Below are 23314 nucleotides of genomic sequence, written 5' to 3'. Positions count from 1 at the left end.
AGATTTCCCCTGTCTTTGGAGTTGGGTGCTTGTGAGGTGGAGTGGTCCTGGCCTCTGAGTGCAGTTTGGACTTCTGCTGAGGAAAGAGCTCTTAGGGAGTAGGCGCTTAAGGAGTAGACCGTCTGACATCCTTGGTTTAGACTTGGACATGGGCAGCTGCTATGAAGGCTTGGCTAGATCCTGGCGTGGGCCACTGTGTGTGTGCTGGGGGAGGTGGCAAGTCGGGGGATGCAGCAACACAGGCCTATCCACGCATCCTGAAGGACAGGCCTCTGACTGCAGGCAGCACGGTGTCACACTCAGCCCACCTCCTCCTCTTCAGATACCTGTCTCTTGAATTCTTTGCAAACTCCCCTCTGCTGGGTGCTGGGTGAGCGGAGGAGCTGCTTGCAAGGTAGTGAGTTCTAGCTGAGCCAGTTAAGAGTGAGTGGCCCCCCTGCAGTGTGGGGCACAGCCAGGCTGGGGAGAAGCTCCCATCTGAGGCTTCAGTCCCTGAGCTCAGATGGACCCCACTGGGATGCCAGCTGTCCTAACACACTCCATTGTTCCCACTTTCTTAGCAGGGAGAGAGAAAGAAAGAGAGAGAGGAGAGGGGGAGGGGAGAGAGAGAAAGAAAGGGGGGGGAGAGAGAGAAAGAGAGGAGAGGGAGGGGGAGGGGAAGGAGGCGGGGAAAGAGGGAGGGAGGGGGAGAGAGAGACCTTTGATGATCTATCCTTTGCATTCTACTCCTAGCTACTTCCAGAAAGCATTTGAGGAAGCACCAGTACAGGGATAAGAGATGAAGAGACAGGCCAGGTCAGGCTCACCAAGCAGGTAACCGGAACCTTTAATTTTATTATGTGGAATGCTTAATGCAGAGTTAATAGGGGCTAGAGTGGCTAGAAGAGGGGACTACTGAGATAAATAACAGGAGACAGTAATGAGTTACATGTGGATCTGGGGGGCTGCAGAACAGGAAAATAGGGGCAGATATAGCTACATACTTTATTCAAATACCACTGGGAGGCAAGGGGTAAGAGGCAAGGGCAGAATGTACAGGTCAGGATTCTAGTGTCTTCAGCCTGCTGACAGCAACCTGGGTGCTGGGCCCTGTGTCTCCTGGAGCCAAGGGTTAGGGCCTGAGCAGCTGTCACTCTCTGGGAAGCCCAGGGAGTGGGGCTGACAGAGCAGGGGCCGTAGAGCCTAGTAAGGGAAGAGGGAGCTGGCAAGGAGCCCAGGGAGGGAGGCTCTGTGAATTGTCTCTGATTCCTTTCCTGGAGCCCCTGCCTCGTCACCTCCTGGGATGCGTCTCAAGGTCATGGAGGTTGTAGTGGAGGAGGACCGGGGGCTCTTTCTCGATTAGACAAAGAATGAGGTTATTGGCACAGAATTGGATCTGGGGGCCTCTGTGCCAACTCCTTCCTGCCTTCGGAAGGGGAGGGGGCATTGAAGGGATGAAAACTCCACTAAGTCCCTCGAACCCCCCACTGCCCAGTGACGCTCCTCAAAGCTACTCTCAGCCCCTGAGTGGGAGACACGGCCAGCTCTGGGCACAGTCTCTGGGTGGCCTAGCCCTTAGGTACTGTGGCATAGGTGGCATGGGCATGTCAGACCCTCACTCTCTGTGAGAGAGAAAACAGGAGTCATAGGAGTGGTAAGGCCTTCGATGCCACCAACCCTGGTGCTTCCCCTCCCCGAGGAGGGTGAGCGGGTCCTTCTCAGGTCCTGGGATAGAGGGTCATTCCTGGGGGAAGGTGCAGCCCCTCATCTTTCAGTGTGGGTGCAACAGTCAACCTCCTTCTCCTCTGTCCAGCCTGTTCTCCTGGGGCTTTGCTGCTGGAGCCTGGATGGGGCGGGTGGGTCATCAGGGCAATGAGCCAGACAGAAAGCCCCCCGACCTGTCAGCCTCTTCAGCCTCCTCCACTGCCACCGCCAGGCCTGAGGTGGGCAAGGAACAGGGCACACAGGCTGGGGGCAGGGGCTGGGCGGGGGTTGGTGGCGACAGGGCCCCCTTTAGGGCCGGGACAGCGTCGTATATACTGGCTGCTCCCAGTGTGTAGGGCTGTGGGACTGGGGCCCTGAGGGGCTGGGGTCAGAGATGGCCGTGTAGAGCGGCCGCTGCGAGGGCCCCATATAGGAGAAGGCCGAGTAGAGGCCAGAGGTCTGGCCCGAGTGGCCGTAATAGGGTCCTGAGGGCTGATGGTCAGAGTAGTCAAACTGGGGGCGGGAGATGGAGGGGAAGGCTGAGCCATAGTGGGGCAGGCTGAGGGAGGTGTAGGCGATCTGTGAGGTGGATGGCTGGTCGGTGTAGTGTGGGGGCCCCTGGGGCCCCGCGGTCTCTGTCTTCACCTGGGCTTTGGCATCCACACCAGGTGGTGAGACCGTGGGCAGAGCCACGCCTGGTGGCTTGGAGATCCAGGCGGAGTGTCCACTGGCCACGGCCAGGGCGCTGCCCAGCCCATAGCCGGCTGCTGAGTAGCTGCCCACGTGGCCTGGGTGCCCATTGGGCGGCAGGTACTGGTCCAACTCAGCCACATCAAAGGTCTCCATGTTGGACATTACCTCGTGGCTGATCTCACCAATGTCCACGTTGCCGAAGTCGATGTGAGGCTTCCCGCCCTCCCCCATGGAGCGCCCGTCCCGCTTCGGGTCTGCCTTGCCCGACTGCAGCTCTGTCTTCGGGGTGGTTGGAGGGGTAGGTGGGCCATGGCTCTGGCCTGGGTGGAAGGGAGACAGAGAGAGAGAGCGCAAGGGGGAAACAGGTTAGAGGCAGGTGGGCGCACGTGAACTTCCATGGTTCACCTTCAGGCAGCGGGTGCCTCTGGGAAAACCTTGTAAGTTTCACATTTTGGCAGCATGAGTCGGGGTTTGTTTTTTGTTTGTTTGTTTGTTTGTTTGTTTGAGACGGAGTTTCGCTCTTGTTGCCCAGGCTGGAGTGCAGTGGCGCCATCTCGGCTCACTGCAACCTCTGCTTCCTGGGTTCAAACGATTCTCCTGCCTCAGCCTCCTGAGTAGCTGGGATTACAAGCGCCCACCACAATGCCCAGCTAATTTGTGTATCTTTAGTAGAGACGGGGTTTCACCATGTTGGCCATGGTTATCTTGAACTCCTGACCTCGGCCTCCCAAAGTGCTGGGATTACCAGTGTGAGCCACTGCGCCCCGCAGCATTTGTTTAAATACTGGTGTCTTAGATTGATCTCTAGTTTATGAAATTCTCAAATCTTAGGGACGGGTCCTGGGGAGGCCTGCCTCATTCTGAAAAAACCTTTCCTGTGGAAAGTTCTTCCTCTCATCAGCTTCTCTGCTGTCCAGGTGGTCTGGCCTGGCATTTGCGCTCTGCCAGCCCTGCTTCCACACCCATGCCGACTGTCTTCCTTGCAGAGCCTCGCTCGCCCAGGCTCCTGAGTGCTCTGTTTCACCTTTGCTGGTTGCCTGGGCCTGTTCCCTGTCCTGGCCTCGTGTTGTGTCCTTTCCAACCCTTCCCTCCTCCTGAGCCCACCCTGCTTCCCAGCCCACTGGCAGGCCCTCAGCCCCGTCATACGCTGGCCTGTGTTGCCTTGTCGTTCCTTGAACTGCCTTCCTCCGTGGGAGGGCACTTAGAAAACTGGTCCTTGTTCCTTTGTCTGTTCACTTTCCTATTCACATATTAATTTAGCAAACTCTTAGGGAGCATTACAAAAATGCCAGGTACTGTGCCAGGTGCTGGGGATACAAACGTAAATAAAATGGATCCCTGTTCCCAAAAGCTCATAGTCTAGTCATAGATCCATAGATCCACATGCGCCCAGAGTTGGAAGTGCTGTGATGACAATATGCAAGGACTGGGGAGACCAGAGGAGGAGTCTGCCCGCTGCCTCAGGGATTTGGGGAAGGTCTCATCGGGGAAGGATGTCTGAGTGGGGTGGGGCCTTGAAGGGTGAGAAAAAGTCTATGTCCAGTTTCATTCTGAGGTGGTTGCTCTGTATGTGGTCCGGGGTCTCCTGATGTGTATGTGTGTCCCTGAATCTTTGAAGGTGAAGAGTATGTACACGTGTGTGGGAGGGATGACTGCCTGGCATCCCATTGGAGACAGAACATGTCCATGGTCTTAAGAGACTAGGAGCTCCCCAAGGACAGGCCTGTGCCTCCTTCATCAGACCAGAGGCAGCGCCAAGTCCTGCATTGGCCAATTGTACTTCAAGAGACCTGCCTAGGTTTTTGAATCCTGGTTTTGTGTCTGGACAAATCCCCAGTCTTCTCTTAACCAGTTTCCTTATCAGTAAAATAGAGATTGTACCAAGCAGCCCAGGCATTGCCTCTTTCTGGAAGCCTTCCTTGACAAGAGTCTGGTGGGCAGCGGGGTGTTCTTGGAGACCTGACTGGATGGGATGGACGGCCGTGCCACCTCTGGATCTCACACAGGCTTCTTGTGCACTTGTTTATATATATATATAGTAAGAGATAGGAGGCTGGGCGTGGTGGCTCATGCCTGTAATCCCAGCACTTTGGGAGGCTGAGGTCAGGAATTTGAGAGCAGCCTGGCCAACATGGTGAAAAACCATCTCTACTAAAAATACAATAATTAGCTGGGTGTGGTGGCGTGCACCTGTAATCCCAGCTACTCAAGAGGCTGAGGCACAAGAATCGCTTAAACCCAGGAGGCAGAGGTTGCAGTGAACCAAGATGGCACTGCTGCACTGCAGCCTGGGCAACAGAGCAAGACTCCATCTCAAAAAAAAAAAAAAAAAAAAGACACAGAGTCTTACTATATTGCCCATGCTGGTCTCAAACTCATGGGCTCGGGTGATCCTCCCACCTCAGCCTCCTGTGTAGCTGGGACTGCAGGCGCATTCTACCATGCCTAGTTTTGTTTCTTCCTGTGCTTAATTCACTCATTTTCATCCCTGCTCCTCTCTCTAGACCGTGGGCCCCTGAGGCCAGGGACTGTAGGCTTCCCTGGTTAGTACCCCTGGTGTCCACTCCAGTGTTTGACACAAAGTAGGACTCAGAGCGTGTCCTCTGAAGGCAGAGCTCTGCTCACTGAGCGCTTCCCATGTGGCAGACCTGTGTGTGTCACTTTCTGTACATTAGGAACACAGGCAAGGCAGCTGTGGTGCCAAGCAGAAGCCCTGGAGCCAAACTGGGGAAGTTCCTGTCTGTTTCTCATCAGTAAAATGAGAGTAACTTGCCACAGCTGAGATCTGAGCCCAGGCAGTTTGGCTACCTCATCACACTGTTCGCAATGATTGAGTTAGTATACATAAGGCAACTAGCACCTAGCACAGTGCCTGGAACAGAGTAGGTGCTCAATTAATGTTAGCTGTTATTATCATTAATGAAAATTAAACAAGATAGCTTATGTCTGGCCCATCCATGGCCAGAAACGGCATCACATGCCATGTCGCCTCTGTCAGAATGGCTGGTGGGATTTGGGAGGCCAAGGCGGGCAGATTGCCTGAGCTCAGGAGTTTGAGACTGGGCCTGGGCAATACAGTGAAACCCTGTCTCTGCTAAAATACACAAAATGAGCCAGACGTGGCGGTATGCACCTTTAGTCCCAGCTATTCGGGAGGCTGAGACAGGAGAATTGCTTGAACCTGAGAGGAAGAGGTTGCAGTGTGCCAAGATCATGCCACTGCAGTCTAGCCTGGGCGACAGAGTGAGACTGTCTCCAGAAAAAAAAAAAAAAAGAATGGCTGGTGGGAAAGAGGCAGTGATTTCCTCTCCTCCATTTGATCTTCCATTTCTCAAAACCATCCTGTCTTCTCCCCCTTTCCTTGTAACTGCCTCAGCCACCTCTCACTCCACGACCTCTACAGAGTCTTTTTTTTTCCTTTGAGACAGAGTCTTGCTCTGTCACCCAGGCTGGAGTGCAGTGGCGCGATCCCGGCTCACTGCAAGCTCCGCCTCCTGGGTTTACGACATCCTCCTGCCTCAGCTCCTGAGTAGCTGGGACTACAGGCGCTCACCACCACGCCCAGCTAATTTTTTTTATTTTTAGTAGAGATGGGATTTCACCATGTTAGCCAGGATGGTCTCGATCTCCTGACCTCGTGATCTGCCCTCCTCAGCCTCCCAAAGTGCTGGGATTACAGGCGTGAGCCACCACGCCCGGCGGCCTCCACAGTCTTTAACTGGCCCTCTTTGCCCAGTAGGATCAGCCCTGGCCAGAGCCATCTCGCCCAGCCACTTCCCCTGGCACCGGAACCCCCATGGAGCTCCCTCGGGGCCCCTGTAGCTCTGCTGGGGCAACTGCACAGCCTGGCACACTCTCCCTAGAGTCAGGGTCTCACTGCCATCCAGCCATCTTCTCTCTCCACTGACTGGCCTTTCCCCATCCTCAGCTCTGTTGTCAGCACTCACCTGAGGGGTGCTCGGGGTTCCCATCTGACATGGGGGAGCCCTCTCCTGGGTGCCGGTGGTCCAAGTGGGCACTCTTGTAGTGGGCCTGGATGGCGGCGGTCCCACCTTGCTCGGCCTCCCCACCGGGGCACTCCGCCTCGCCCTGGGCGGCCTTCCCGTTCTTCCGCCGCCTGGGCTGGTACTTGTAGTCCGGGTGGTCTTTCTTGTGCTGCATACGAAGCCGCTCAGCCTCCTCGATGAAGGGGCGCTTGTCACTTTCGTTCAGCAGCCTGGGGTGTGGTGGGAGGCAGAGAGGACAGCAGAGGCGCTGGTGTGAGTGCCAGAGCACTCCAGGTTGGTCTCCCTCTGACTGTCCATCTTGGAAGACGTGAGGCCCTGGGATGGGGCACCCAGAGGACAGGACCCAGGGTGGGGGCTGTGCCCTATGATTTGTGGACTGAGAGATGTGAGGCCCAAGGAATAACAGCCTCAGAGGACTGCCCCAAAATCTTTCATGGGCTGGAGGGTGAGAGAGGGGTCAGCCTGCTGCCCCTGGCAGCCCCTGAGGAGGAGTTAGAAGTAGGAGTAGAGGTTTCAAGGGGCAGATGCCAGTTCAAGGAAAGGAAAAACTTTCTCATCATCAAAGCTGTCTGCAAGTGGAATTGGCTACTTCATTAGGGGGTGAGCTCCCTGGAACTGAGGGTGGGCAACAGAAGCAGCATGGCTGGGGGAGAACTCAGTCTCTGCTACTTACTAGCTGTGTGTGTGACCTTGAGCAAATTACTTCTCTGAGCCTGAGTTTCTTCACCTATAAAAGGATGATAACATTGGCTTAACTTGGGTGTGGGATTGGCCAGAATAATGGATGTGAGATGCCTTGCACCAGGGCCTGGGAAGCAGGCTGAGCACCTTGAGAAAGAGGTGCTTTTCTTTTTTTTTTTTTTTTTTCGGTGAGGGAATCTCACTCTGTCACCCACACTGGAGTTCAGTGGTGTGATCTCAGCTCACTGCAACCTCTGCCTCCCAGGTTCAAGTGATTCTCGTGCCTCAGCCTCCCAAGTAGCTGGGATTACGAGCATGCACCACCATGCCTGGCTAATTTTTGTATTTTTAGTAGAGATGGGGTTTCACCGGTCGGGCGCGGTGGCTCACGCTTGTAATCTCAGCACTTTGGGAGGCCGAGGTGGGCGGATCACGAGGTCAGGAAATCGAGACCACGATGAAACCCCGTCTCTACTAAAAATACAAAAAAATTAGCCGGGCGTGGTGGCAGGCGCCTGTAGTCCCAGCTACTCGGAGAGGCTGAGGCAGGAGAATGGTGTGAACCCGGGAGGCGGAGCTTGCAGTGAGCCGAGATTGAGCCACTGCACTCCAGCCTGGGTGACAGAGCGAGACTCCGTCTCAAAAAAAAAAAAAAAAAAAAAGAGATGGGTTTTCACCATGTTGACCAGGCTGGTCTCCCAACTCCTGACCTTAGGTGATCTGCCCACCTTGGCCTTCCAAAGTGCTGGGATTACAGGCATGAGCCATTGTGCCCAGCCCAAGAGGTGCTTTTCTATTTTTTATTTTTTATTTATTTAGAGACAGAGTCACTCTGTCGCCCAGGCTGGAGTGCTGTGCTGCGGTCTCAGCTCACTGCTACCTCCGCTTCCTGGGTTCAAGCGATTCTCCTGCCTCAGCCTCCCGGGTAGCTGGGACTACAGGCACATGCCACTATGCCTGGTTAATTTTTGTATTTTTAGTAGAGACGAGGTTTCACCATGTTGGCCAGGCTGGTCTCCAACTCCTGACCTCAGGTGATCCACCCACCTTAGCCTCCCAAAGTGCTGGGATTATAGGCATGAGCCACCGTGTTCGGTCCCAAGAGGTGCTTTTCTAATGGTGCTTTTGGGGGTGGTTGGACAGGAGGATCTAGGGGTGGCCTCTTAACTCTGGGTCATGATTGTGTGAATTCCAGTGTGGTGGGACTGAGGGGGCAGATGTGGCTCCTCTTTACCATGGGTTGGGGTGGGGGGCACTGCCTCCTGGGGGGGATCCTATATCCTTGTCCAGAAGATAGCAGAGAGTAGAGGAAGCTAACATCTCCTCAGACCCTGGAACAGTCCCTGAAACCAACACATGGAGAGAAGAAGCCCTGAAGCCAGTGCCCTTGCCACTGACTCCAGCCTCAGGCCAGGGTTGGAGGGTGGAGGGCGTTTAGGGTTTGGCTGCCCCAGGGTGAGGAGGGCAGGATGGGGTACCTTACAGAGGGGGTTGAGGGGAAAGTCCAGATTCTAGAATCCAAGACCTTGGTACTAAGAGTCCATGCGTCTTCATGGGAGCAGCCTTGTCTGTCAGTCCAGAGGGCTTGTCTCTCCAGCTGCCCCACCCCTCACACCCCAGTGAGTGCCCTCTTCCCCCAGTCAGCAGAAGGCCGAGCCCTCCCTCCCCAGGCTGGGCGGGGGTGGTCATGCCAGGCACCTCCTAGCCGGCAGCAGCATTCCTCTGCGGCTTAGCCTCCCTGTCTACTGCCCCCACCCCCGCCCTGAGCCCAGCCCTAGCCCCAGCTTTCTCAGAGGGTCCCTCCAGCCGATACTCTGTCAGAGTCAGTGTACACACTTAGGACAAAGATGCCGGAGCAGGGCCTTGAGAGTCAGGGAGTGGGATGTGGGCACCCTCTCTGATGGCTGGGACCAGGGGAGGGGGTGGAGCAGGCCTTGAGGGTGTGACTGGGGAGAACCCACAGAGGAGAGAGCTGCTCCACCAGCAGCGGACCCCAGCAGAGGGGCTTCTGGGATGGCTGGGGACATGGGACACAGAGCTCACTCTCTCACCTATCCTTCCCTTGCCCCCTGCCCAGCTGGCAGCCAGCATCAGCAAGAAAGTGACAGGGGCCAGAAGAGAGGGAGGATTCCAACATCGGATTCCACTGCTACCTCCTAAGCTAGTTCCCAGCATTAGCCTAACCCTGACAGAAATCTAAGCCCGGGGCCACTTCCCTCCCCGACCCCAGCCCCCTCCTCCACCAGCTGTGCCGGACAGCTGATTCCACCTCCAACCCAACCCCAAACCCAGCCTGCCCACCATGTAAACCCAATCTCCAGCACCAGTCCCCACTCAACATTACCAGCCCCAAACCCCCAACGTCACCCCCAGCTCTAACTCCAAACCCAGTCCTCATTTGCACCTTCCTGTCAGCCCTCTTTCTCCCTGGTCTCCCAGGTTTGGAATGGGGGCGAGAAGAGGTAGGCTGATTCCTCACCCAAACTGGAAACCCCAACCGGGGAGCTCCCACAGTGGGGCACTGATTGCTGCTACATGTGTCCTGCTAGGCCAGGGGCATAAGAAGACTACCTGGGGAAGGGGCCTGTGGCACTGGGAACAGAGGCTGGGTGACCCCCACCACACAGGAGGGACTCTTGCCTGTGTCCGCCTTTCCAGTTTCTTGGCTCTGGTTCTTTCCAGGCAGATAACCAACCCACAGGCACCACCCTGTGATCAGCCTCTACTAGCCCCTCCCCAGATGGGCATCAAAGGTTAGCGTGACTGTTGGGGCTCACACGGCCCCTTAGGACCTGGGCTCCAGTGTGTCTGATCCCACACTCCCTTGGGGCACTCCACACAGTCTGTGTGTATCTTTCTCTTTTTGGTTTTAAGACACCTGTTTTCCAGCTCTGCCTACCTAACCACCCCCCTTCTTGACATCCTGGGAGTCACAGCTTGGGGAGGTTTCAGGAGAAGCCCCTGAAGCAATTGGCCAGCCCAGCCCAAATCCAAATGTCTCTCAGGACCCCCCTCCAGGGTCCAGGGAGCCACCCTCTGTTGACATTGCCTTTGATCCTTGCCATGGTTCTGGCCCCGTCCTCCCCCTGGGATTGGGTCCTCAGCAAGTAGTGCCAGTTTTCCTGCCTGCCACACCTCAGGCTGGCCCCTGTGCACACAGCTTGAGTGATGGCCAAGAATAAGTCCTCCTGAAGGGAGTCCAAGCCCAGGGTTCTGGGCTGGGGGAACCTGGGGACAGGGACAATGGAAGAGCCAATCTTAAACCCTTGGCAATGGGAGATGGAGGGAGAATGAGGTCCGTCCTTGCTTTGACTCTCGTTGGGCTCGTACTGTGGTCTTCTCATGGTCCCCAGGGTCTGCCCTGTCTGTATGTCTCTCCTGGTTGTCTGTTTCTCACTTGCTCTTTGTCCCCTGGCACTAAAGGTACTGGCCTGGGCCAAGCCCCACCCAGATCTGGATGGACCTTGGGTGGAGGAGCTAGCTGTGACCTCTGCTCTTGGGCAGAACTGGGCTGTCTGGTTCCACACAGCAGGCTGGTCACTGAGCCCTGGGCCTGCCCTGGGTGAGCAGGGCACTGAGGGCTGAGAAGGGGCAGGGGAAGCGGCACCAGGTCTTCAGCAAACACATGGCAAGAACAGGCCAGGGGGCTGGATGTGAATCTTTGGTGGAGACCCTCCTGCATCTTCTACCACTCTAAGCCTCTAGACCCAATCTCTACCCAACTGTGGCCGGCAAGGGGGAGGGCAGCGGAAGAGAGCCGGGCTCCTCTGACAAAGCCCTAATTTTCTGGAACCCAGATGCTCCTCACTCTTGTTCTCATCTTCTTGCTTCCCCCCTACCTCCTGACCACTCCTCAGAGTGTAGGTGATCCACCACTGTCACCAGGGTCAGGGGAAGTCCTCTGGACAGAGAGTATGGGAGTCCTGGGTTCTGGCCCTGGCTCTGCCACCAACTTCTATGTGACCTTTGCGATTCCTTTGCCTTTCTGGGCCTGTCTCTTGGCCAGTCTAGCGAGAATCAGGTGACTGCTACCGGCTCACATCTCGTGGAGTCCCTGGTCTCTTTCAGAGCTGCTCTGGCACTCCCGGGTGGGAGTGGAGGACTGTCTTGTTCCACACATCCCCAGGAGGCCTGGCTGAACCCCAGACCTGAGTCGAGGGTGGGAGAATTGCTCCCTGTGGGGGATGTTTTTCCTAGAGGTGTGGGCTGGTCCTAGGGAACCTGGGACTCTGAGGGCCCCTGGGCAGGAAGGGGGCCAAGGTTTCCTTCTGGCCAGAGTGCTCAGCTCCAGCTCTGGGGCAGGGGGGAAGAGGTTGCTCAACGTTGGGGTGGGGCCCTGGCAGGGAAGATGGCGCCGAACTGGGACAGGAAGGAAGGGAAAGAGATCAGCTTGGTGACTCTGGGGCAGGGCAGGAGGGGGAGCCCCTTTCTGTGTATCCTCTCCCTAGAAGGATGAAGAAGCCCCCAACTCAAAGGAGGATGGAGTCAGAAAGTCCCAGGGAAGACCCCTAGGATAGGATGAGATCCTGCAGCAGCAGATACATTTGTCCCCACAGTTCTTCATCCCTCACTCTTCCAAAGACTCTCATCTGAATTCCTTTTCTTTGAACCTCCCCTGAGTTCTCCATCTGACTGCCTCAGTTTCCCTGAATCTCCAGCCAACCCTTTGGTTCTTTCCAAGCGTTTCCCTCGTATCCTCCTGACCACAGCAGCTGGTGGCGTGAGTGTGCGTATCTGTGGGCAGGGAGTTAGTGAAGGCCTCCTTCCCTCCCTCCAAAGCCCCAGGCCCCACGGTCTGCCACCCGCAAAATTCCAACCACGAGGGGGCGCCTTCCTGCCCGCCGCCAGGTAGGAAGACCCGGCCTAGGCCGCTGGAGTTCCGAGTTCCAGGGTCCTTGTGGTGGAAGGGCGGGTGCGGCCCCCACACCTGGTCTTCCAGCCCTAACCAAGGAGGACTGCCAGACAGTCCCGCTCTGAGGTGCAGGAGGCCGGGCCGCCTCGGCTACCCAGAATCCACCCGAAGCTAGAGGGCCCGAGCCCGGGGGGCGGTCGGGTGCTCACCTCCAGAGCTTGCCCAGCGTCTTGCTGAGCTCGGCGTTGTGCAGGTGCGGGTACTGGTCCGCGAGCTTCCTGCGCGCTGCCTGCGCCCACACCATGAAGGCGTTCATGGGCCGCTTAACGTGCGGCTTGCTCTTGCTGGCGCCGTTGACGCGCACGGGCATGGGCACCAGCGTCCAGTCGTAGCCGCTGAGCACCTGGCTGACGGCCTCGCGGATGCACACGGGGAACTTGTCATCGTCCGCCTCGCCGTCCTGCTGCTCCTTCTTGACCTTGCCCAGCTCGCCTGGCCCCGGGCTGGCTCGCAGGCCCGATCCGCCGCCGCCGCCGTCGGGCCCTAGCGAGGGCGCGCTCCCCGGGGACAGGCAGCGGGGCTCCTCCGAGCCCACGGGGCTCAGCTCCACCTCCGATAGGTCCTGCTCCTCCGCCATGTCGCCCCCGGCCGCTGCCGCCGCCTCGGCCGCCTCCCCCGGGCCAGCCGCCGGGGTCCTCGCAAAGAGTCCAACGCCCACCTGGATGGAAGGAGGGCGCGATGGAGCGGCCGCGCGCGCAGCCCCGAGGGTGGCCCGGGACAGGACGCGGGCACAGCCCCGAGGTGGCGGCCCTTCCTGCTCCATCTAAACCCACTCTGGCCCCTGGGGCCCACGCACATGCCAGACTCTAGGTGGGTGCGTCCCGCCTCTGCGTCTTCCCACCACCTGGTCCCAACCGTCTCTTGGTGTGGGTGGCTTTTTTTTAGCCAACTTTTTTGGGTGGAGGTTTGTTGATGATAAGGAAGAAAAAAACGGAACCTTTATTTTGCTCTAATCCCGGCCCCTGGAATTTCCCACCTTTTCTCTCACCTTTCCTTCTTCCCTCAGCCTGCCCCAACGGGGTTTAGAGGAGAGCCAGGTCGGGGGCAAGGGCGAGGTGTCGCCTCTCTCCACCCCACAGCAGGGTCCCAGGCCTGGGCGGGCCAGGGAGGAGCAGGCTGTGCACTCACCTCCTCGGACCTCTCCTCCAGTCTGGGGCTCGTCCTTAGGAAGTGGAAAACCGTGTCCCAAGGTGTGCGGTCCAGCTCGGGGCTGGGAGGTGACGCTGGTGGGCTGGGAGGGAGGGGCGGGGGGCCCTGAGCCTCAGGCCACGGCCTCGTTAGGACGGAGCCTGAATCCTTACCACCAACCACCCTGGCCGGACAGCCCGAGACTGACTGAGCGACTGAGCCGCTGCAGAGGGCTGGGGAAGGAAGGAGGGGGAGAGGGGGGAGGGGAGAGGGGGGAGGGAAGGGCAGAAGGTGGAGCCTCCAGGCTTTCCTTCATCCCCAACACTCAGGGCTCCTCCACCCGGAGCCCAGGCCCCCCCACCCAGCTCCCTGCCCTACTGCCCAGGCCCATCTTGCTGGGGCTTATCTTGGGCTTAGTCTGGGAGGCAGAGGGGAGGTTAGGCCGAGGAAGGAAGAGATGTAGGCTGGAGGGTCAGAACCTGTGGGATGGAAGAAAATTGGGCCCAACCAGGACTCCTAACGTCTGCCTCAGGTGGCAGGATGGGCACTTGACAGGGGACTAGGGAGAGACGTGAAGGCAGTGAGGGTCCTGTGGGCCCGTGAGGGTGGCTGGCCCGAGCTGCTTCATCTGCGAAATCCTGTTGAGTGCCTACTGTGTGCCAGGCACTGATGCCCAGCTCCTCACCCTGCCTCCTACCTTTTCCCAGGCAGCCCTTTCTGCCCCATCCTGCACAGTAAGAGAGACTTCTCAGGGCTCCCTCTGAGAAGTGCAGAGCCCCAGCTTGACCCCTGCTCCCTTCTCTGCAGACACCCAGCACACACACGTTCTGGTCTGGTTCAAGGTGGAAACACAAAACTAAAGCTGCCAGGAGGCCAAGGTGGGACAGGGTGGGGGCCCTCTCTCAGTAGGTCTTAGAGGCATTTTGGGTTGCTACCTCCTGGGACCCAGCTCCTTCCACACTGGGCTCACCCTGTCTTGGGAGAGGGTAGGGGAGTCCTAATCCTGATTGTCACGAAGTCCTCTACTCCCCCACCCCTTCTTGGGGTGGAGACTTGCCTTGCCTCTTCCCTCCTCTGCCCACCTCTTCCTCCCTCCCCTTTTCTTTCCTGCCCATCCTCCCTTGACACCTTTTCCTCTCTCTTTCCTTGGCCTTTCCTCCAAAGGTCACAGTGCTGTTCTCTTAACTGAGGATAGCCCTGCCTGGGTGTTGAGGCCGAGTTTGGGTGTATGTGGGGTATGCAATGGAGCTGGGGCCACATTGGCGACCATGTGTCGTTCTGAGCTCCTCAGCAGCTGGGCAAGGCCCCAAGCCCACCCCAAGGGGTCCTGTCTGGAGTGGGCTGCAAGGGGTCTGGGGAGGCAAGGCCTCATGCTTGGGAAAGGCCAAAGGGGTGTGGGGGGTGGGAAATGGGACACAATGAGGTAGTCACACGAGGCAGAGGCATGTTGGGGGTGGGGGGAGCGGACACTGGAACACACACACACACACACACACACACACACATGCACACACACACAACCAGCCAGACAATCGGGCCAGTGTGTCTGGGGCCTCGGAGCCCAGTGAATTAGGAGTTTGATAAGGGTTTTCTCTTTCTCTCGCTTGCTGGCCTTGGACAATCTCCCCCCAGTTTTCCTCGACGCCACCCCCGGCGCTGCCAACCCTCCTCCCCCCGCCTCCCTTCTCTTCCCTGTGCCCAGACTCTTGTTCGGGGCCTTGAAACAGTGAGCTGTCTTTGTTCGAAATACAGGTGAACGGCAATCATGTGATTAACACACACACACATAAAAAGCTTTTTAACAGCGCCCGCTCGGCCTCAGAACCGCCCGGAGAGGAGCCGCCCTGGATGGACAGAGGGACGAGGGACGAGCATCTGCCCAGTCGTGTCCCGGCTGCCCCACAGTCGCCTCCAACACCCGCTGCTGCCCGCCCGCTGCCTGCCTGCCTGGCATCTCTCTCTCCCGGTGGGTCCCCACTCATCCTTCCACCCCTGAGTTCCTCCTCTTTGAGAAAAGGACCTCCCTGCTGTCTGCTGTGTCTGTGACTGGCCTGAGACCCCCCTGGGGCAGAAGGGTGGTTGTGGAGGGAAAGAGCCCAGAGTTAGGAGGTGGAATGTGGGGTCCCACAGCTGCCCCCTCTCTAACTCCCTGCTTCCTCCTTTGCCCTCCTTGGTCCAGCTGTGCCAGGATGGGGGTGGGGGTAGCAGTGGGCACACTCTGTCTGCAGGAAGCCACGCTAGACAGAAGGGGTCACTCCCTCTCTCTCTCCCTTGTCCCCGCACAGACACTGCCTTCCTCTCAGGGCTGTGCTGGGCTTTTTGCTGAGCAGTGTTGGGTGAGGCAGGTGGGCCTGCAGCGGGGGTGGGAAGGGCTGTCAGACGACCAGTGCTGTGTGTGCGGTTGGGGCCCCTGCTGCGAACACATCCCTGCCCACCATGCTGGCAACTGGGATCCCCTCCATCCCATCCCAGGCCCTGAGAACCCAGTATTCTCCAGCAGGGGAGGGTGAAGGACCCACACTCATTCCTGAGAGCAGGGAGCTTGGAGAGGGGAGGGATCCTGGCTGAAGACACCTGGGCCTCTGCCCCAGCAGGACAACAAGAGGGCCAGTGTCACCTTCTGCTCCTTTCCCTGCTGGGGGTGGCAGGGGTCCCTTTACCCCTCATTCTTGACCCTTCCCCAGGGATGCTTGTGACCTCCTTACCCCACCCCCCATCACCTCTCTGTCCTGAAGTGAGGATTTGTTACCGTCCATGACAAGGTGTGTCTGGTAGGCTCTGTGACCTGCCCTCTCTCTGGGTGTTTATTCCACAGCAGAGAGGGGCCTGCGGTCTGAGTGTGATGGTGGAAATCCAGGCTTCCTTCTGTGGCCCAAGGAGGCCTTTCCAGAGCAACAGGGTTTTCCTGGAACTCGGCCTGGCTTTTGTTAAGGCAGGTCCCAGATTTACTCAGAAGATGGGCCCCGGAGAGGAGGAGAGGAAAGGAATACCTGTCAGTTAAACGTGAAGCCCACTGATGACACTGCCTGGCAGAGCTGCCTCCGGTCAGCAGTGACCCTTCACCCCCCAGCTCCCAAGTCCTCTTCCTGAGGGAGCTGGCCCTGCTTTATGGAAGGCTCCGCCTGTGTTCCCCACCCTGGGTCCCTGGTCCCTCATCTGTCACATGGGGCGATGGTCACCCTCCCTCCCTGCCTGCCTGCCCTGCAGGATACACTGAGATGAAGGTCAGGAAATCTACTGGCTGCAGAGCCAGGGGCCATGCAGGAGTGAGGGATGGTCTGGTCAAGTTGAGGCTCTGCCCCAGCCTCAGTTTCCCCACACAGGCATGAGACTGCCTTCCTGACTCTCAGAAGACAGAGCTGAGATGGGATGAGGGAACACAGGGAAAGCGTTTAGCACCTCTGAGTGCTGTGTGGATGCGACCTGGGTGGTCCTGGCCATCCACTCTTTATTTCTATCTGGCCTGTGTGCCCTCCTACCTCCAGTTTCCTTGTGGGGGCCTTTCACAGGGCTTGGCTTGCGGATACGGGGTTTGGTTTAGGGCAGTGCTTCTCAAATGGGAAGGCGTACTGGGATTCTTCAGGTTGGGGTGGGGCCTGAGGTTCTGCATTTCTAATCAGTTGCCTAGGACTGGCTCTAATTCTTGTTGAATTTAGAATCACTTGTGGAGTTAAGAAAAACATACTGGGCCTTGGCTGGGCGCGGTGGCTTACACCTGTAATCCCAGCACTTTGGGAGGCCAAGGCGGGCGGATCATGAGGTCGAGAGATCAAGACCATCCTGGCCAACATGGTGAAACCTCGTCTCTACTAAAAATAAAAATAAAAAAAATTAGCTGGGCATGGTGGCAGGCGCCTGTAATCCCAGCTACTTGGGAGGCTGAGGCAGGAGAATCGCTTGAACCCAGGAGGCAGAGGTTGTAGTGAGCTGAGATCGCGCCATTGCACTCTAGCCTGGGCAAAAAGAGCGAAACTCTGTCTCAAAAAAAAAAAAAAAGAAAAACATACTGAGCCAGGCGTGGTGACTCATTCCTGTAATCCCAGCACTTTGGGAGGCTGAGGCAGGCAGATCACCTGAGGTCAGGAGTTCGAGACCAGCCTGGCCAACATGGTGAAACCCCGTGTCATCTAAAAGTACAAAAATTAACTGGGTGTGTTGGCACGCGCCTGTAATCCCAGCTACGTGGGAGCCTGAGGCAGGAGAATCACTTGAACTCAAGAGGCAGAGGTTGCAGTGAGCCGAGATCGCGCTGCTGCACTGCAGCCTGGGTGACAGAGTAAGACTCTGTCTCATAAAAACAAACAACAACAACAACAAAAAACATAGTGGAGCCTAGATCCCACCCCAGACTGGTTGATTCTGAATTTCTGAGGCTGAGGTGCAGGCATGAAGTTCCCTGGGAGGTCTTCACGGAGTCTCTGGATCGCTGAGGCTTGTGAATGACCCCCTTCCAGAGCCAAAATCACCAGGGATGGAGGAGGGGTCTTGGGTACTGGACCCGCCAGCCAGGCAGGCTATACTGGGGTATCCAGAGAGCTTCGGGGTGTGACAGGGGAGGGCCTATGCACTGGGAAGGTGGAGGGCCGACGGGCACAGGTTAGTGGTTGAGGGCAGCGTAGTGACAGACAGAAGCCACCCTGCGGGTCTTCAGCCGAGTCTGAGTGCACTGGGGTGGCTGTGGGAGCTCCCCTGAGTGTTTTCTAGGCCACCTCCACCTTTGGATAAGGCTGTGTCATCCTCAGTCTCAGATGTAGTGGAAAGTGACTTGAAGTCAAGAAATCTTGCCACTAGTACCCAAGGGGACTTAAGCAAATCATGCTATTAACCTCTCAGGACTCGGCTTTTGCATATGTACGATGTTGGTAATCTTATGCACCCTTGATATCCCCAAGTGATGAGAGAATTAAATAAGAATACACACACACACACCTCCCCCTACCTAGCATAGTGACTGCTCAATAAATATGAGTCAGAGGAAATCATTTAGCTATTAGGCCAGCACTGGGAGGTGTGGAGGATGCTCACCTCAGGTCAAGTGCACAAGTATTAACCGAGCAGCCACCACGGTCTCACCATCAGGAATTTATCATTTGCCTTTTGAATCCTAATGTCAGACCAGGTGGCATTCCTGCTTGGGATGACAAGCTCCTCTGTCATGGGTGGGCCTCCTCTGCCATGCCCCGTAACAGCGAAGGCGACTCCTCTGTCATGGGTGGGCCTCCTCTGCCATGCCCCTTAACAGCGAAGGCGACACTCTAGGGCCTCTCCAGGTGCCGGCTCAGCTCTGAGGGCTCCTGTCATCGGACTTCATCCTCCCAACAACCCTATGAGTAGATGCTATTATTCTCATTTTAGGGAGGAAACTGAGGCACAAAGCGATTCAGCGACGGGTCTGAGCTCACCCAGCGAATGATGTTAGGGTGTGGACTGGGACCTGTGGTTGGTCCCAGCCCAGCCTCTGACCACTCTGCTCTATTGCCCTAGGCTGCAAGTGCAGCTGCAGGTGGGCCTGCTCCTGCCTCCTCTCCTTGCCTGGGCCTTTGGGCCTGCTCCGCCTTCCCCTGGGGCGCTGGCCTCCCTCTGCCTGCTGGTGGTCTAGGCTCTGCTGCAGCCCCACTGAGAGGCCCTCTTCCAGGACACACCTTGGGCACCTTGGTTGGAATTCTTTTCCCTATGACTTTCCCTCAGAGGAGGAGACACCTTCAGATGTGCTCTGCCTCCTTACTGAACAGCCTGGAGGACAGGCCAGTCTCCACTTCCTATTGGGAGCCCCTGAGGCCATGCTCAGCCTTGGCTCACCTTCCCTGAGCTGAGTTGCTGTCAGAGTTCCAAGGAGGAAAAGACCAGGGAGGCTGGAGCAGGCAGGAGTGGCTTCCTGGAGGCAGAGGGTCTGAGCTCTGGGGGAGGAGGATGGCATTCCATGGCCTGTCCCAACAGGGGCTCTTGCCCCTCCCTGTTTCTGGTGCAAGCGGAGGGTCTCAGACCCAGGCCAGCAAGGCAGCTCCCGGGGTTGGAATCTTCCTTCACTCCCAACTCCACCCTTTCTGGAAACCAGGAAGCTGGGGCCTGTGCCCAGCACTGCCTCTGGCAGCCTGGCCTCTGCCCTCTTCTGAGAAGCCTTCAGAGAAGTTGACTGCCCATTCCTGCCATCTGTACCCAGCTGCTGGAACGCCCTTCCTGGCGTCTGCCCTGAGCCTCTCCAGCTGCTGGGAACTTCTGTGAATGTGTCCTCTGTGCAGGGCACTGGGCCAGGAGCTGGGACTGGGAGGTGAGAGAGACCAGACCTTGGCTTTGAGGAGCTGAGTGTTTGATGGGAGAGACTGATGTAGAAACCTGGAACCTGGCACAGCCAAACAGGCAGCTGGAGCTGGGCCTCTGGACCCCAAGAGCTGGGGTCAAGACCCAATGGCTGTGGAGGCCCTGTGTTGCCTTGGCAACCTTCTTCCCTCTCTGGGCCTCAGTTTCCCCATCTGTAAAATGTAAAATCAGCAGGCTAGCTGACCTCTGAGAGTGTTTCCATATTTGATAACCCATGAATTGTATTTCAAAAGAAGAGGCCCATGCCTGATCCAGTGTTTGCAAGGTGATGCCTCAGACCCTTCGTGTTCCTCAGGACACTGATAGGCATCTCTTGAAAGAAATTTGGGAAACACCGCTTTCTGCTTCCTCTTTTTAGAGATGTAGGGGCGGGACGTGGTGGTTCACACCTGTAATCCCAGTACTTTGGGAGGCCAAGGTGGGAGGATTGCTTGAGTCCAGGAGCTCGAGACCAGCCTGGACAACATAGTGAGACCCCCGTTTCCATTATTATTATTATTATTATTTGAGACTGGCTCTGTTGCCCAGGCTGGAGTGCAGTGTCGTGATCTCGGCTCACTGCCACTTCCACCTCCTGTGCCCAAGCGATTCTCCTCCCTCAGCCTCCTGAGTAGGTGGGACTACTGGCGCATGCCACCATGCCCGGCTAATTTTTTGTATTTTTAGTAGAGACGGGGTTTCACCATGTTGGCCAGGCTGGTCTTGAACTCCTGACCTCAGGTGATTTGCCTGCCTCGGCCTCCCAAAGTGCCGGGATTACAGGTGTGAGCCACGGTGCCTGGCCACCATTATTTAAAAAAAATTTTTTTAAGCTGTTTAAGTAAAAGATGCATTGCTTCTAAGCATGCGAAATGTTCTAAATTCTGCAGTTAAAAACTGCTCTTTGTTTAAAATATTTAATACGAATCTTCAATTTATTATTCTATTATTTTTACCACCTATTAACATCTTGTAGAGTTTTTGATGGAAACCAGTTTCACCCTGTTCTGGAGAGGACATAGTTGCCTGAGGTGGACGTGGAGGCACCATGGCCCCTGAGTGAGATGTGCATGTTCCTTACTCTGGGGTCACCCTGCCTTGGTTTCCAACTCTGTTCAGACCTGTTTGACGTGTACTCAGTGTCAGGCCAGGGAAGCAGCTGAATAGAATATGGCACTGACCCCCAGTTCCCTGTGTTCCCATGCCTTCAGAGTTCTCATTGTCCTGCATTGACCCTGCTGGGGTGTGGACTTGGGGGCTGGGTCCTTCCCGCCTCCTCCGTGGTGCCTGTTACATAGGAGTGATGTCAGCAGATGAAGGGCTTGCAGGAAGAGAATGTGTGCAGGCAGCATGTGGGGAAGGAATGAGCACGCACTCCTGAGTCAGACTCTCCAGGTTTAAAAAAACATTGTTAGAGATGGGGTCTCGAACCCTTGGGCTCAAGTGATCCTTCCACCTCACCCTCATGCGTAGCCGGGACTATAGGTGTGTGCCACCATGCCTGGCTCTAGCTCCAGGTTTGAATCCTGACACCTCCATTTATTAGCTGTGTGTCCTTGGCAAATGAATTAAGGTCTCTGAGTCTCAGCTTCCTTCCAGGTTGTGGTGAGGATTAAAGCAGATAATGTATGTAAACAATTGAGACAGGGTCTGGCGCATGACGGAACCCAGTAAATGGTGGCTATTGTTACCAGCAGCTTGGGGATCTGCCGCCAAGGTGTCTGTTGGTTGACCTTGGGTTTAGAGTAGTCATTGCTTCTTTTTTTTTAGACAGAGTCTCTTTCACTCTGTTGCCTAGGCTTGAGTGCAGTGGTGTGGTCTCGGCTCACTGCAACATTTGGCTCCCAGGTTCAAGCAATTCTCCTGCCTCAGGCTCCCGAGTAGCTGGGATTACAAGTGCACACCACCATGCTTTGCTAATTTTTATACTTTTAGTAGAGATGGATGGGGTTTCACCATATTGCCCAGGCTGGTCTCAAACTCCAGACCTCAGGTGATTCGCCTGCCTTGGCCTCCCAAAGTGCTGGGATTACAGGTGTGAGCCACCGTGCCCGCCCCCCGGCTAATTTTTATATTAGCTGTTGCTTCTTATCCTGTCAAAATGCTGCCATCAGATGTTCCCTGTCTGCTCCCAGTCACCACAGAGGCTGCAGAGCCAGGGCCAATGGCCATCCATGGAACCAAAGCAGAAGGGGAAGCAAGTGACTGAGCTCACATGACTGTTTAGTCATGGAACTGGACATGTCTGCTGTGACATTTTGTTCCCAGGGTTCCTGGGGACCTGCCCTAGGCAAGCTCCTGCTGTCTGTGGGGTAAATAAAGAGCGGTGAGTGTGCCCCTTGTCTTTAGGGAGCTTGTTCATTCATACATGTCTAGACACTAGGCAACATGGTGCAGACATGCATGAGGATTAAGAGAGTGGGGAAGGTGGAGGGAAGGAAGAGAGGGGACAGAGGGGACCTTTATGAGATGGGTCCATTGGAGTTGTCCCTGGAGTGGAAAAGAGCTGTCTTTAAATATGGTCTGAGCAGGGTGGGCTGCACGTGGCTGATGAGACCTTTGTCCTTTCACCACTGGCAGGCAGCTGGCATCTTGGGGGAAGGGGCCTGTCAAGGTTGCCCAGCTTAGGAAGTGACAACGGGACCGAGTCTTCTCCTTCCAGATTCCTTGTCATTTTCCTCTGTGATCCAGGCCATTGCCCCAGACCAGGGCTGGGCAGGAAGGGAGCTCAGCCCACCCATCTTCCTGCTCTCATCCGGTTTACTGCTGTCCCTTAAAGGTAAAAATGGGGTGATACAGTCAGAATTTAGTGTTTGTCTGAGCTTGAAGGATCCTCCTCGCCGACATAAGGTTTCCTTATTCTTCGCTGATGTCACTTGTTAATGAAAATGGGAGCCGAGTGATGATGAGCTGAGCTGGGGATCCAGAGACCAGAGTTCAAGGCTGGCCCTTGCCCCATTTACCAGCGAGATTGGGATAAGCTAAGTAACCTTCCCATGCCTCAATCTCCTGTCTGTAAAATGAGAATCATGATACCTACAATGTCGCAAGGATAAAAAGGGCCGGGTGCGGTGGCTCACGCCTGTAATCCCAGCACTTTGGGAGGCTGAGGCAGGTGGATCACGAGGTCAGGAGATTGAGACCATCCTGGCTAACACGGTGAAACCCTGTCTCTACTAAAAATACAAAAAATTAGCCGGGCATGGTGGCAGGCGCCTGTAGTCCCAGCTACTCGGGAGGCTGAGGCAGGAGAATGGCGTGAACCCGGGAGGCAGAGCTTGCAGTGAGCCGAGATCATGTCACTGCACTCCAGCCTGGGCGACAGAGCAAGACTCCGTCTCAAAAAAAGAAAAAAAAGAAGTAAGGAATGGCAAGTGCTCAGCCTAGCACCTTTGACAAAAACAAGACCTAGTAGTTGCCTCTTTCAGTCATTTCAACTGCCAGTTAATGCCCCGCATTTTCCAGGTGGGATGGCTTATGTCTTGGCTATAATCAAGCCCGGGAAAACCTCTTCCCTTTCTAGGGTGCAGAGTTGAGCTTACTGAGATCACGACAGGGAACCCAGGCACAGCCCTGGGGTGTGTTCACATGTCAGGGGCTTCGGTTCACACAGGAAGTATAATATCTGCTAAGATGCCAGGCTGCCAGGCTGAGGGCCTCACACACACCCACCCCAGCTCACCTTCAGCTGTGTGTGCTTCACTGTGAGCAAGTGTTATTTTGTTTTGTGTTGTTTTTGAGACAGAGTCTCACTCTGTGGCCCAGGATGGAGTGCAGGGGTGCCATCACGGCTCACTGCAGCTTCTACTTCCCGGGCTTAATCGATCCCCCACCTCAGCCTTCCAAGTAGCTGGTACCACAGGTACCTGTGGTATTTTTAATTAATTAATTAATTTTTTTTTTTTTTGAGACG

General features: G+C 56.3%; 2 protein-coding genes across 3 annotated transcripts in view; one reads left to right on the top strand and one right to left on the bottom strand.

Annotated features, from left to right (window-relative positions):
* Positions 1-15543, top strand: part of POLR2F (RNA polymerase II subunit F) — a 34335-nt gene extending 18792 nt beyond the window's left edge. The window contains exon 5 of one of the 2 annotated variants that reach the window (XM_030815577.1): positions 14910-15543. In XM_030815577.1, coding sequence (XP_030671437.1) covers positions 14910-15150 — 241 coding nt within the window. In that variant the 3' untranslated portion in view covers positions 15151-15543. Of the gene's footprint in view, positions 1-732; positions 817-14909 lie in introns of those variants that run through there. The other variant, XM_030815578.1, reaches the window with a different exon arrangement.
* Positions 797-13315, bottom strand: SOX10 (SRY-box transcription factor 10). The gene is made up of 4 exons (XM_030815576.1): positions 13105-13315; positions 12126-12634; positions 6324-6592; positions 797-2696 (listed from the first exon to the last, which is right to left on the bottom strand). The coding sequence occupies exons 2-4, from the start codon at positions 12551-12553 to the stop codon at positions 1993-1995; spliced, it is 1401 nt and encodes a 466-aa protein (XP_030671436.1). The 5' UTR covers positions 12554-12634; positions 13105-13315; the 3' UTR covers positions 797-1992.
* Positions 15544-23314: the final 7771 nt, after the last annotated feature.

This window comes from Nomascus leucogenys, chromosome 7b, assembly GCF_006542625.1.
Source record: "Nomascus leucogenys isolate Asia chromosome 7b, Asia_NLE_v1, whole genome shotgun sequence".
In the NCBI taxonomy this organism is placed as follows: Eukaryota; Metazoa; Chordata; class Mammalia; order Primates; family Hylobatidae; genus Nomascus; species Nomascus leucogenys.
The sequence above is the reverse complement of the archived record's forward strand: the minus strand, read 5'-3'. Positions and strand labels throughout refer to the sequence as shown.